The sequence below is a fragment of the Patella vulgata genome, chromosome 7 (genome assembly GCF_932274485.2).
Source record: "Patella vulgata chromosome 7, xgPatVulg1.2, whole genome shotgun sequence".
Lineage (NCBI taxonomy): Eukaryota > Metazoa > Mollusca > Gastropoda > Patellidae > Patella > Patella vulgata.
In genome coordinates, this window is record NC_065885.2 from 54124101 (window position 1) to 54138602 (window position 14502).

The 14502-nt window shown below is 39.3% G+C and overlaps 1 protein-coding gene across 1 annotated transcript; it reads left to right on the top strand.

The window, feature by feature from the left end:
• Window positions 1-1115: 1115 nt before the first annotated feature.
• Window positions 1116-8449, top strand: LOC126827787 (transcription factor HES-1). The gene is made up of 4 exons (XM_050557324.2): window positions 1116-1364; window positions 2545-2640; window positions 5515-5602; window positions 7616-8449. Exons 1-4 carry the CDS (start codon window positions 1296-1298, stop codon window positions 8242-8244), a joined length of 882 nt encoding a protein of 293 aa, XP_050413281.1. The 5' UTR covers window positions 1116-1295; the 3' UTR covers window positions 8245-8449.
• The last annotated feature ends 6053 nt before the right edge of the window (window positions 8450-14502 follow it).

A 14502-nucleotide genomic window follows, 5' to 3' on the forward strand; every position in this document is an offset into this window, starting at 1 on the left:
ATCCAATTGTTTGGTGAGTAGATTATGGGCTTGGCATGTGCGTAATAAATAATAATTTATATAGCCGCTGAGGCTAAAAAAAAGACCTGCAAAGGGCTGATTTAGCTCTTACATTATGTCAAGCGAGAGAGAGAGAGAGAGAGAGAGATGGGAGGGGGGGGTAACGTTCGCCCGACACTTTTGAGCAAGAGGTAGTCAAATGCTGCTCCCTCCATCTATGGTAGAAGAAACCTCAGGGAAAAGTTAGAGTCGGCCAAGGAGACGAGAATGAACAATGGAGAATTTAATTAATGATAATGTCATCACTCATCAATGTGTCGAGGGGTATTGTTTAAAGTGGCTGTGTTAATCGTGGTATACAAGAATCTTGACCGAATAAAATCGAGACCAGTACTCAGGCCCAGGGGTGGGGGGGGGGGCAGTTGGTACATTACTCAGGGGCTCATGAATCCCCAGATAGGGAAGGGCATAGAGATGTATGTTGGCTGTTCGGTGTGTATTACAGTTCAGTGCGAGTAAACATAAATGTGTTATAGTGTGCTGTATAGTCCTTGCACAGGTGTGGGAGGGGGCACAATTTAAACTTCTCCGGCACAAAAATTATCTCTGTAAATACATTTATCTTATCTTGCATAGGATGTCTAGTCTGGCCAATTTCACTAATTCAGTTGGATATTCCTAGAACTGGTAGATCGCGTCTAATTTACTTGACAAGCAATAGATTCTGTGAAAAACCGTACAATAAATATCTTCACGTCGAAGATTAATATCCGATCAACAGGTCTTTGTTTATATCTCAAAATAATCTATTGAACAGATGCCCTGGAGACCAAGACTAGTGTGTATGGACGCCGTTATCTTTGTAAATAAACTTTTCATTATGGGCGGGGTTTTCCCACCGAAACTGCACAATCGAATATATACCTCTGGCACGCGCTGCTATTCACGTGCGTCACTTCCAGTCGTTGATTGACAAGTTGGTTGTGGACATTTCGATATACACCGTGTCCGCAACCAATCAGGCACGCGTCTGCAGACGGTGAGCTGTCAGTAAGTAATACTGGCTTCTGATTGGAGGAGTGTGTTGGTATTCTACCGTGGGAAAGAGTAGTAAAATAACTTCACAGGATTCTGACAACAAAGTAGTGTATGACCTTAAACTACGATTGATACCAAGTACATGTCATTTACCATTCGACACAGACGTATAGAAACATATAATAACAATTAGCCCTAATAATTTCAACTCATTTTGTGTCTGACTTTTTTAAACTTTTACCTTGTTAACTCACAAAATGACGGAAAGTGACTGCAACAGCCCGAGTCCCGAAACATGCGAAGATTCTAGATCAGCGTACAGAAAGGTAGGAGTTCTTATAATTTTTATTTTGGTAAAAATAAAATCTGGAGGTGATGAAAGGTTACGTCCTTATTAAATCAAGGGTTAGGTATTTTACAACCCTGAATAAAATTGAATATAATTACTTGATATGGGTGACTGCAGATCACGTTGCGATAAGAAAGACAACAATTGTTCAACTTTCAACTAGTATAATAAACGATAATTTATATTCCCAGATCGTGTATCTATAGCTCACGGATTTATTTGAATATATTCGTATTTATGGCGATGGTTATTTATTATTTGTAAAAAATGAAATGAAATGAAATGGTGTTTAACGTCCTACTGTTCTGCTCCGACTGGGCAAATGAAGATGGGAGGGAATACGCCATACAGTGTGCTATGAGGGAAATTTTGGCCGGACAGCGGCACTACGGACTACTCTTATACCGAATTTCAACTGTCAAGGGATCTTTTACGTGCACACCAATGTGTACACGGGACCTCGGTTTTTAGTCCCATCACTAACAAGGGAAAACCACGCCGGAAAATCTGGATGAACTTTTTCGGCCAATGCCAATGTCAACAACGAAGAAAATGTTAGCTTTGTGAACGTCTGTAATAAGTAGAAATTGATATCAAATTTTCTATCAAGGGTGATAATACACTGTATCGTATACGACACTCGTTACCACCAGTATTGAATTTCAAGAAGTATTTAAATCGGGATTTTTTAAATATCCTTTTTACCCAGTCATGCATTTAATATTTATCTTAGATATCTCTGATTCGGACATTTATAGACAGGAAAGTCGGGAAATGTAACGGGGTTTAATGTCCTAATTATCTGCACCAACCGGGCTAATGAATAAGGGCATATGTCATGCATTGTACAGTACGGGTAAAGGTCATCGAATTCAAACTGCCAAGGGTTATTTTACGTGTAGGGATTTTCGTGCCGTCCGAACGACTAGACGCACCGCTGTCAAGAGAGAAACCTACGCTGAAAAGTCGGAAGAATCTCCAACAAATTATTTGATTCCATATTGTTGTCCACGGACGTCCTCGGTAATATAATTTATAACACCAATAATATAATTTACAGAATGAAAAAAAACTCTTTGAAAACACTTTCGTATTATTTCCCCGAAAAGCTTTTATTTGTATTAATAAATTCATCTTTGATTATATTGTTTTTCCAGAGTAACAAACCGTTGATGGAAAAACGTCGAAGAGCCCGAATAAATACCTGCCTGTCCGAGTTGAAAAGCCTCGTTCTTCAAGCCATGAAGAAAGACGTAAGTGAATTAGTGATTAAATAATTAATGACATGTCCCTAATTAGAGTGTAATATGCATTGCATGTTATAATAATTAGTTCATTTTACGGACATGGAATCATATGATAAACAAGAATAAACATGACACCAATAGTTAATTTGGAATGTTATTTGAAACTTCATTCGTAAGGTTGGATTTGGGCGAAGTGGTTCGGATCTACTCAGTGGAAGCCATGAATCGAGATTCCTTCCATGAAAGTTTTAAACAATGATTAGATATGAATTAAAATAGCAGTATATATCTGTCAGTTTTAATGATAAGGGCACATGGTTGTCCCACCCGAGAGAGAGAGAGAGAGAGAGAGAGAGAGAGATGGGGTTTAAATCCACTCGACACAAACCAGGTAATTTCGAGACTAACATATGCTTTAATTGTATTTCAATAATTCTCTTACGCGTAGGGGTCTGTAGCAGTGGGAGGAAACCCATGAGGTTGGACAGGCGAACCTACTCCTTGTCACGTACATCCTGGGAATCGACACCCACGCCAGTTGACCTCAAAGACAGACCTTATGATACAGCGCAAACGTGCTAACCATTCGCCCCCCCCCCACACACACACACACCCCATGATGAAACCGTAATATATCCGAGGATAAACCGTTTGGCATTTATTGATCAAAATCCCTATTATATCCCATTAGGAAACCATACCCCAGGATAAAACTGTATTATATCCCAGGATAAAACCGTATTATATCCCATGAGGATAAACAGTATTATCCCGGGATGCCACTCCTTCGTTTGTATCATAATATATACATGTACATGTTACTACATATAGATTTAAAATTTTGGACGCGTACTTTTAGAAATGTAAATTTTCTTAAGCGTCCCCCTTTAAAGGAGGCAAGTCTTTAACTCAATATCATCCACAGTCTTCGAAAAAATTGCAAATATTGTAAATTTAAATCAACATTGATGTTGTTGTCTTACCGTAAAAAGATGAGCTTCTGATATCCAATATCCAAGACACGCATCGCTTACCAGAATGCTTTCGAGCGCCATTTGTATTGAGCCACTCGAGGAACGGGACTAAACATGTCCCACAGGAGAATACTAATGGTGTAGACTGTAATAACCTGACGACAAAGTCTGCCATTCAATTTGGACTCTGCGTATGTATTTCGCCGAACATCACTGATTAGAAATTTCAGTAAAGACAAAAACGATCATGTATTACATTATTATATGCGTTGCGATCCATTTGTGTCCATTTGTGTCCATCTCAAAGAAAGGAGATATAGCTGTTTTAATAAGCCTCACGATGCAGATAATAATGTATCTTTAAATAAGGGAGTTTCTCCAATTTCACATAATAATAGAGATTTAGCCCCTTTAACGACATATCTGATTGTATGAAATATACAAAGTGATAATTGGATATCAAATTACTTTGATCATTGACATGTCGGATAATTCACATATCATATGACATACGCCTTGATCGTTGATTAGTTTAACCCCATGATTGGTATAAGTATATCATTAATATACAAGTATAAGTATGACGTAGGCTAATCATTACATACTACCACACCCTAATCTGGGGATTTGACCTACGCCCGTTTTAATTCTCACATGATTTAAAATATTCAGACGAATTAAGTATGGAGTAATTATTGTAGAAACGCCTATTTTCTCATACTGTGTTGTTGCAAAAAACAAGCACTAAATGTTGACAAAATCTCAGCAGTCATTGCAAACTAAGTAAAATGCATGTTTCGTTTCGTTTATTTTTGTGTCGGTGGAGTACAAGATCAGAAATCGACGTCTGGTCCTAATCAGATTGCTGTCCTTGCAAAGTGTTAATCGTTGGTTGGCCGCCGCTGCCATTGCCAATTAAACAAATCAGCCAAACCGACACTTTCATTGACAAGCACTAAGAATTGAGTCAGGTCTGAAACGCAATTTGGTAATCACATGGTGTACCGACAGTTTCAGAAAGATCACTACTGTTTCCAACGTAATCAGATTACTGTCAACATATTCTTGACATGTCACACGTGGGCATATTATCGAAATAGGCTCTCTTTAAAAGGGTAGAAAAGTTGAAATTCTTGTAAAAAAAAACTGTGTAAAATGGTTTGAAATGTTGTAGTTAAATGGTCGTTTCCAGTAATTATTGATGACAGTTAACAATTATCACCTGATAGTCTTAAGCTGTTTCGATTTAACAAAATATGACATCACTACGAATCGGTTGCACGCGACTGTGTTATTGTCCATTAAGGTATCACCCGATCCAATATTGTTATCGCATAGATGGGGATAATAATAACGAAATAAATGGGCCTATAAGGAGGTAAACAGCAAATCATTTTTACCGTTCGGTAAATTTATGACCTCCATTATGGGTACATAAAGGTTAACGCGGGGCTATTGTTATAGAGTCAGTTAACAAGACCCTAACCCTAACCCGAGCGAAACATAGGTCCACCACGCACAGGGAAGCTTTAAATCCAGGGACAGTCGAGATAACTCTACAAAAGGGAAAACCGAGCCTAAAACATACGCATCATACCATATACGCACATTCTGGAAAGTGGGCCTTTAGGTTCATATGATGGAGGCAATAAATTTACCGAGCAGTAAAAACGGGTTGTCGTTTACCCCCGTATAGGCCGATTTATTTCGTTATTATCCTTCTAGACGATAATAACATTGGAACGGGTGCAGATATACGACAGTCTGCAACTCGCAACATTTCACGGTGGAAATTCGTGTTTCCCTCTAAAAGATTAGACACATGTATTCATCTATATGATTTGAAAAGAATAACGAGAGTAATAATAATGTCGTTAAATTATATTTTTTGTTATTTATATTTCAGAACGCTCAGTATTCTAAACTAGAAAAAGCTGATATACTAGAATTAACAGTTAAACATCTTCGAACTATTCAAAGACATCAAATGACAGGTTAGTATTGTTGTGTGGAATAGAGTTTTTTTTTTGGGGGGGGGGGGGCGTGGGCGGTAGAATGAGGGGAATGGAAGCTTCTACTAAATCTCAGAGCAAACTGCACGGTGTATGCCCATCTTAATTATCGCGGTAATTGCCACAGAAAAGTAAGATCTTAAACCCACATTTCATTTATCTGAAGGAGAAAGCAAGGGTTTCGCAGCCCTTCAATTATACTCCCAAAATGTTGTGCATTATGGGTGAAATGGTGGATTTACATTTTGTTACAACTTAGTTGATTTCATTTGCGTTATGTTCTTGCCTCAGTAAACATTTAGATATAGTATAACATATTCTAAACATTAAATTTTATTGCAACATTATGTTGATGTATTATTATCTTGTGAAAAAAGGCGAATGAAAGTTTGAAAAATAAATTTTTAATCAGCATTAAATACTGATCTGTATTTCGTTTCGTGTTTGTTCGGGTTATTTTTGTACTTTCGATGGGTATATGAAGTGGGGAAAGACAAGTAAAACGAAATTTTGAAAGATATAAAAATAAATTTTTAATCAGCCTTAAATACAGATCTATATTTTGTTTCGTGGTTGTTCGTGTTATTTTTGTACTTTTGATGAGTATATTATGAAGTGGGGGAAAACAAGTAAAACGAAATTTTGAACTATATAATAAAATGAAACGAAATTGGATCTGTGTTTTAATTAGATTGATTTTCAATACACGTCTTAATCGTTTCCTAAGTCAAATATAATCATGACATCAATAACATAATAATAATGACCCGGTGTCAGTGTGAGGGCAAACAGGATAAAAATCGATGTTTATTATCGTGGCAATCGGCACAGCGTTCCTTTTGATATACCGTGACATTTGACACGATTTTAGTGTTTATTAAATAATAACGGAAATAATTAATGAACCCTGCTCTTTGATAGCCTAAGATAAATCAAACTAAAGTCTTGGTGTAATAATTTTCGATTGGGAGCGGATATATAACTTAAATTTGAAGTAAGTCTTGGGAGAATTTCGTTAAGAACGGTACGTTTAGAACACGTAACTCCACTCTTTGGTGAAATTAGACGTATAAATAAACACACAGCCACGGTCATTGAACTTTCTGTGCCGATTAAACCTGGCTCAGTGAATAAGGTGCTAGTTCCCAGCGTAGGCCGGGAAATCTCATCCAGATTTTCCAGTAATGGCCCCCCTTTGTCAGTGATGCATTACGAAGGCGTAGCAAGCTAAGGCACTTAGTTATTCGAATGGTACGAAAGTCCAATGTTCAACCGTGTAAAGCACGTAAAGAACCCTTGATGTTGGAATTTGATTAAAAGTAGGCACCTGTTTCCATATAGCACACTAACCCGGTTGTTTCAGAAAAGTAAGACGTTAAACCCCATCGTATAATTCCGGACTAATAACATACTTATAAAATTAATCAGCTTCGCATCCTTGACCTATGGGAATAACCGCCTAAGGGGGCTTGCGTAATACCCAGGGATGAAGGAGCGCAAATTTACCTCTGGGCTAATATTTCTAGGCTAAAAATTACGACTGCAACAAGCAGTCTGATAAATTCTGCTTAATACACTATTGACTCAACAAATCATTTAAGATGGCGAACGATAATTAAGAATTTCTAAATATAAAAGGAGGACGTTCTTCATAGCCACAGTGTTTACGAATAAAGATTACCTCGTAAATACTGTATATACGAATTACGATTACCTCGTAAATACTGTATATACGAATTGCGATTACCTCGTAAATACTGTATATACGAATTGCGATTCCCTCGTAAGTACTTTTTAAGCACCAGTGACCTAACTCTAACTCATTGAAGCTACCAAACACTCTTTTTGTTTGTTTATCATACAGAGTGTCCCGATAAAAGTTGTCCTAACCCAAACACCATAAATACTCCAGTCACGAATAACCTCTTCAAAAATAAAAAACCTATTTGTGTAGTTTGTGATTTGTTGTTTTATAGATGTGTATTTGTTTTACAGCCACCATCAATAACGGCTCCAACGTCATACACAAATATAGAGCTGGATTTAATGAATGTGCTAACGAAGTGATGCGATACCTGACTTCCGTTCCTGGCGTACAAGATGAAGTGAAAGGTCGTGTTTTGGGACATTTGGCTAACTGTATGCAGACCGTTAACTCGGCCCCAGTTTCTAACAGACGTCTTCAAACGCCATCTACAGTATTACATCCGTCCCAGATGCAACATTCGTCATTAATGTCGACTTCCGGTCCCGAAAACCCAACAGCATTTCATCCCATATTGAGGGACCAGAACAGTCAACTAACAGCAAGCGTTTCTTGCTTTACGTCAACTCCGGTTCAACTAGTCCAAACGCCGGGTCCTTCTGCACCCGTTGCTTTTGTCCTTACCTCTCCGTCATCCGTTCAAGCTGTGTCGCTGTATGCCTCGCCTAACAACAGCGTCAAGATGGATGCCGTTGTCAAGGAAGAACGCCCTACTTATCATCCATGTTCCAATATTTATATTGATGATAAACAAAGTGCTTTCAAAGACTTCACACAAGCGTCACATTCTAAATCTCCCACCGTACCCATGCCAATTGAAATAAAGCAGAGCAACGAACCAGTATGGCGCCCCTGGTAACCGGATAGGTACTACCATTTCAACTATTCCAAAGTGCTTTAATTTACACGCTTCCAACCATTGTGTGCCGAGCGTTAGTTGCCTGTGTGTGATAATGACATATTATGTGCTTTATGCACAAATACAAACATCAGTAAATTGTACACTTTGATTCCCATCTCTTTTTTATTTGTTTTGTTATTAAAATATATCACTGTTACCAAAATAGTTCTCTTGTTTATTTTTGTATTTTGCTTAAACGGGATTGGTTGTAAATTGACCAAGACCTGAATTGTGGTAGGTGTCGTACGTGAGGCAGAATATTCTACCTTTTCGGAAAGCACCTATAATTTTAGTTTGATCTATAAAATACAAAATAACTGCAGTCATCTACATATGTCAAATTCTCGAGTTTGAGAAGACGGCGCATACTGAATTGATCAAAACGTCCACGGGCCACGGTGTCTCGTCGTTCGAATGGGACGAAGCGCAAGGTCCCATGTACACATTGGCGTGCACGTAAAGATCCCTTGGCAGTTGGAATTCGATATAAGAGTAGGCCATAGCGCCTGTATGGCGTATGCCCGTCTTCATTAGCTCAGTCGGAGCAGAACAGAAGGACGTTAAACCCCATTTCATTTCATTCCAAAATGTCCTACGACAAATTACTGTGAAGGAACAAATTGTTGCGGGGAATAGTGGTGGACATCTGACCACGACGCTGAAAAACCGAGGTCCCGTGTACACATTGGCGTGCACGTAAAAGATCTCTTGACAGTTGGAATTCGATATAAGAGTAGGCCGTGGTGCCGCTGTCCAGGCAAAATTTCCCTCATTGCACACTGTATGGTGTAAGCCCATCGTCACTAGCCCAGTTCGGAGCAGAACAGTAGGACGTTAAACCCCATTTCATTACATTTACACGCCCCTTCTGGCCTGTTACAGAATTACTGAATAATGGTATACCGGTACTATAATAAACATTGCAGCAATGACACAAAACCATGTCCGGATTAAAGAGAGGGAGGAGGGGGAGGGGGTCTAGCTTGGCAGCAGCAAGGGGCCCCAATATTAAGAGGGTCCCCAAATTAATTATTTTAAAAGAAATGTACCATTATTAAATAAGTCGTTTATCATGTTGTACATGTTTGTGCCAAATAAATCTACGATATTGACAGGCAAATTGCATTTGTATTGGTGTGCCAGACAATGACCAGAATACGCCCCTTTTTCACTGCTGGTGCAGGGGCGCAAGTGACGTGGAAGCTTAATACGGCCCTGCACATAACCAGTCAACCAAACAGACAAATTATTCTAGAATCAAAATTACGTTTATAAATATATAGAAAAAATAACACGCTGTCAATGATTGTACAGTAACTATCCACAACTTACACGAAATGAAATGAAATGGGGTTTAACGTCCTACTGTTCTGCTCCTATACTGGGCTAATGAAGACGGGCATATGCCATACAGTGTGCTATGAGGGAAATTTTGCCCGGGCAGCGGCACTATCGCCTACTCTTATATCGAATTCCAACTGCCAGGGGATCTTTTACGTGCATTCCAATATATACACGGGACCTCGGTTTTTCGTCTCATTCTGCACCACTGACAAGGGGAAACCACGTCGGAAAATCTGGATGAACAAAGACGATGCATCATACAGATCAATTCCCTATGGACCCTGGGTTACGTGATCAGATGTAACAAGAGTTATGGGAGATTAGATAAAGAGCTGGCAGTTCTCACTATAATAGTTAAAAACTAGATCATGTAAAGGCAATTTGCTGAAAATTTCAGTCACATTGAACGACTCTGAACAAAGAATTTAGCGATTGAATGTTGGGCCTAGCCTCGGTCATCAGTACTAAAGTCGGTTCGATAAAAAAAAACATAGTCTCGATTATCCAATTCTTGATCTAATCATGAATGAGCGTAGAGCAGCAGATCGGATCCTAATCCAGTAAATATCACAGGCTAGCGATGACATCGGGAGTTGATTATGGTATGGATAGGTTAATTAATGTCTAATTAATAATTTAGATAACATTTCAGACCTAAAGAAAGACGTGCAATAGGCAGATTTAGATTTTGCAAAATGTATGTTAAACTATCTGCATCTTATTTCTTTCTAGGGGTGGGGGGGGGTCACGGTGGCTAAGTGGGTAAGACGCTGGCTCGATAGCCTGGAGGTCGGGTGTTCGATCCCTGCATTGGCCGAGAATGTTCATCCAGATTTTCCGGCGTGGTTCTCCCTTGTCAGTGATGCAGGACGTTCTGATGGTACGAAAAACTGAGGTCCCGTGTACACATTGGCGTGCACGTAAAATATCCTTTGACAGTTGGAATTCTATATAAAAGTAGGCCGTCGTGCCGCTGTCCGGGCAAAATTCCCCTCATAGCACACTGTATGGCGTATGCCCGTCTTCATTAGCCCAGTCGGAGCAGAACAGTAGGACGTTAAACCCCATTTCATTTCATTTCATTTCTTTCTAGCAGTGTTTTGTACAGCTATACAAAATAAACATTAGGACGACTCTCAGAATTAATGTTAGATTCTAAGAAGCACGAACAAACTAAAAAACAAAAATCTTTTAATCGCTTTATAATGCACTTTATGATACATATTTATATATTTTCTTGTCAACACAGATTACAGTTGGGGTGGAGTTGGCCTTCGCTCGTGATGTTTTCGGATTTATGGCAGGTCAACTCACAAACAGTAATTACGCGGTCACGTGTTACGTTCTCATAACGAGGCATTAAATTTCACACGAAAAAAAATGTATACGGTTTATACTTGATAAAAGTAAGCACGTGTTCTTTAGAAACAAACTGATAAATTATAATGAGCCCTGCTATAGAATGAAGCAATACCACAAGCCCTATCTTAACAAAAAGCCACAACAAAGAAAATAAGACTGCTAGCGGGGTTATCTTTTCTTTAAGAACTCTTCCCCAATCCTCGGTAAATAGGGATTACTGTAATACCACGCACGTGCAAGCTGACCTCCGACCCTCGAGGCAACTAGTAAATATTTGGCGATATACCGTATGTATAATGGATAATAGAAATGTAAAAAATGAAAAGTCTTGGCTAATTAGCGGTTATTTGAAAGACGTCGAGTGTTCAGGGTTATCTCCTTTGCGATAATACATTTCGTAACAAACAGTGAAATGTACAATTTACGGTGTTGTGTGAATTGGGTAAATATTACATAGATAACCCCGTGTCATTAATACAATAGCCTGTATGTTACCGTCAGGTGCAACATTCATCAATAAATACTACAATTTTTAAAATTTATAATATTTGATCTTGGTGCGAACCGGTACACTATAGAAGAAGAAGAAAGAAAGAATTTGAAAGAAACTCTATTGCATTAAAAAAAACTTACAAAGTTATGCGCATATATTTAATATATACAAAAAAAATTAAAAAATACACATAGAAAATTTGTTTCTTTTTAGCATGAAATTAACGTCAAAGCCGTTGTTCGTCATTTGCATTTTTCCTGCAATGTTCTCAAATAAATGTAAAAAAAAAAAAATGACAACGTCCGGCTTTGATTCAATCGAATAACAAAAAATCCCATCAGATTTAACCCTTTACTTTCAGGTACATGTAGAAGAAAATTAATGACGAATGCATGAGATCTTTGGAAATACTAAACTGTTGTTCATCTTTCACAATATTGCAGTATAAGGGATTCCAAATCCCCCAAATGATGACCAGCGAATCTAAGTGACGTGGGAGCCACGGTGGTTCAGCGGGTAAGACATTGGCTCGCTAACCTGAAGGTCGCGTTGCCCGCGAAAATGCATCGGGATTTTCATCCTCCTTGTCAGTGATGCAGGACAGAGGGCCTGACAAGGGACAATGTATAGTCGTTCGGATGGGAAGAAAAACAGATTTCCCGTGTATTGGCACGTAAAAGAATTCGAAATAAGAGTAGACCGAGGTCCCGTGTACATATTGGCGTGCACGTAAAAGACCCCTTGGCAGTTGGAATTCGATATAAGAGTAGGTCGTAGTGCCGCTGTCAGGGCAAAATTTCCCTCATATCGAGAGAGATCGAGAGAGAGAAAAGTGGAGTTTAAAGTCTACTCGAGATAAACTAGGTCATTTCGGGACTAACATATGGTTCAATTTCATTTCAATAATTCGCTTGCGCGGAGGGGTCTTTAGTAGTGGGGGAAAACCGGAGGACCCGGAGAAAACCCACGAAGGATGGACAGGCGACCCAACTCCTTGTCACGTATGTACGGGGAATCGAAACCACGCCAGTTGACTCAATGTGACAGACCTTATGATACAGCGCGTACACGCTAACCATTCCCCCCCACCCCCATAGCACACTGTATGGCGTATGCTCGTCTTCATTATCCCAGTCGGAGCAGAACAGTGGGACGTTAAAACCAATCTCATTTTAAGTGAGATTTAGGGGCAAGCACGTGGGCAAGCACATTCGAAGACATACTTGTATATTCCAGGCGATGTTTCATCAAGAAATATTAGAATATTTTATTTTATTCAACTGTTGATCGTGGTGTTAACCGGTACACAAGTTTTTAACATGATCAATTGGTAAACTTCTTGGCAACGTGTATATTTCAAACGATATATATTGGCTTTACAACAAAACTTTTTAGTGTATTGTATAGATCAATTTTAAGGCAGGGGAGTATGGCGTTGTCCAAGACAACCCGGTGTTTGCCAAAAAACATCTAGGTTTCTCCTTGTCAGTGATATAGGACAATGTCTAGTCATTCGGGTAGAACGAACAACCCAGGTCCACCCGTGCATCCTTGTTAGTGTGCACCTAAAAGAACTCTTGACCGTTAGAATTCCACGAAGAGTATAGGCTGAAACACAGCTGTCCGTGTAAAGTTTCCCTCTCATCACACTGTTGACGTATACCCGTCTTTATTAGCCTTATAGTTTGTTTTTTGTCGAGAAAGTAATATTATTATATACTAGACGAATGCCCGGCTTCGCTCGGGGGTCATAACCCCGAAACCGGAAGTGGTAGACTAACGTACGCCACCTGGCCTATGTTACTCTCCGGTCCGACCTCCCCTATACCCCAAATTTCAGACTCGGGGCAGACCTAGTGTAGCCGCCAACCCCGAACAGACAGACAAACGACAGTCACAAATATTAGTATAGATATAAAGGTTAAATGTAAAATGTTCTAGATGTAATTGATATCAACTGTAAATACAATTAGTAGCGCTATCGAAATATATAGAAATGTTTAGATTAATTCCGCGTACATACATAGGGCTGGATCAAATTCAAGGGCAGGGGTGAGGTGCAAACGGGGGTGCAGCCAGGAGCCCCAATATTAAAGTGGTCCCCCCAAATAATTCTAAAACAATCAATATTTCCTTTATTATATTGAATATATGTGCCAAATACATCTATCAGACTGACAAACAATTTGTATATGTTTGAATGTGACAGACAATGGCCAGAATATGCCCCCATTTCACCCCTTGGGGGTGGATGACCGAATGGTTAGAATAGAACGCGCGCGTTGTATCATAAGGTCTGTCATTGAGTCAACTGGCGTGGTTTCGATTCCCCGGTTGTACGAGACAAGGAGTAGGGTCGGCTCTCCAACCTCGTGGGGTTTTCTCTGGGTCCTCTGGTTTCCTCCCACAGCTAAAGGTCCCTACGCGAAGGGGCGACTTATTGAAATAAAATTGAACCATATGTTAGTCCCGAAATGACTTAGCTTGTGTCGAGTGAACGTTAAACCCCATTTCTCTCTCGCTAATCCGGCCCTGTACGCAGAGATGGTTCTGGGACGTCCGCGTAATCTGTGTACATGAAAAGAGTCCGACTAAATTCACGTACATACATGGAAAGTGAAATTTTTCGAAGAATTTCGCGCAATTGGAATATGACAAGAATTTTTGTTCGAAGACTGCATGATTGAAAGTAGAAATGGTTTGATGAAAAATCAAAGAAATTTCCTTAAAATGCGACACGCGGTCTGTGCGTACAGCCTGGAAATGGCTGAATTAAAATAAACATGCAATGGATATAAAAAGATCAAACTCTCATCTAAAATATTCTGAAAAAATATTATGTAGCTAATAACATAAATTTGTATGCACCCACCCCCCTTCCTGCTCAGCTACATAAAAAATTGCCCCGGCGCATTGGGAAAAAATAAACGAATAGTTTTGTCAAAGCTACTTCTGGCTACCCCAGATATATTCGCCAAAGTGAAGACAGAGACCATATATTTCTCAAAAATGTTCAA

Bases quoted from the DNA above. Each gene is read 5' to 3' on its own strand.
- LOC126827787 (XM_050557324.2), top strand. From the start codon at position 1,296: ATGACGGAAAGTGACTGCAACAGCCCGAGTCCCGAAACATGCGAAGAT. The intron at 1,365-2,544 runs GTAGGAGTTCTT...TTGTTTTTCCAG, and splicing joins CTAGATCAGCGTACAGAAAG to AGTAACAAACCGTTGATGGA. The intron at 2,641-5,514 runs GTAAGTGAATTA...TTTATATTTCAG, and splicing joins TTCAAGCCATGAAGAAAGAC to AACGCTCAGTATTCTAAACT.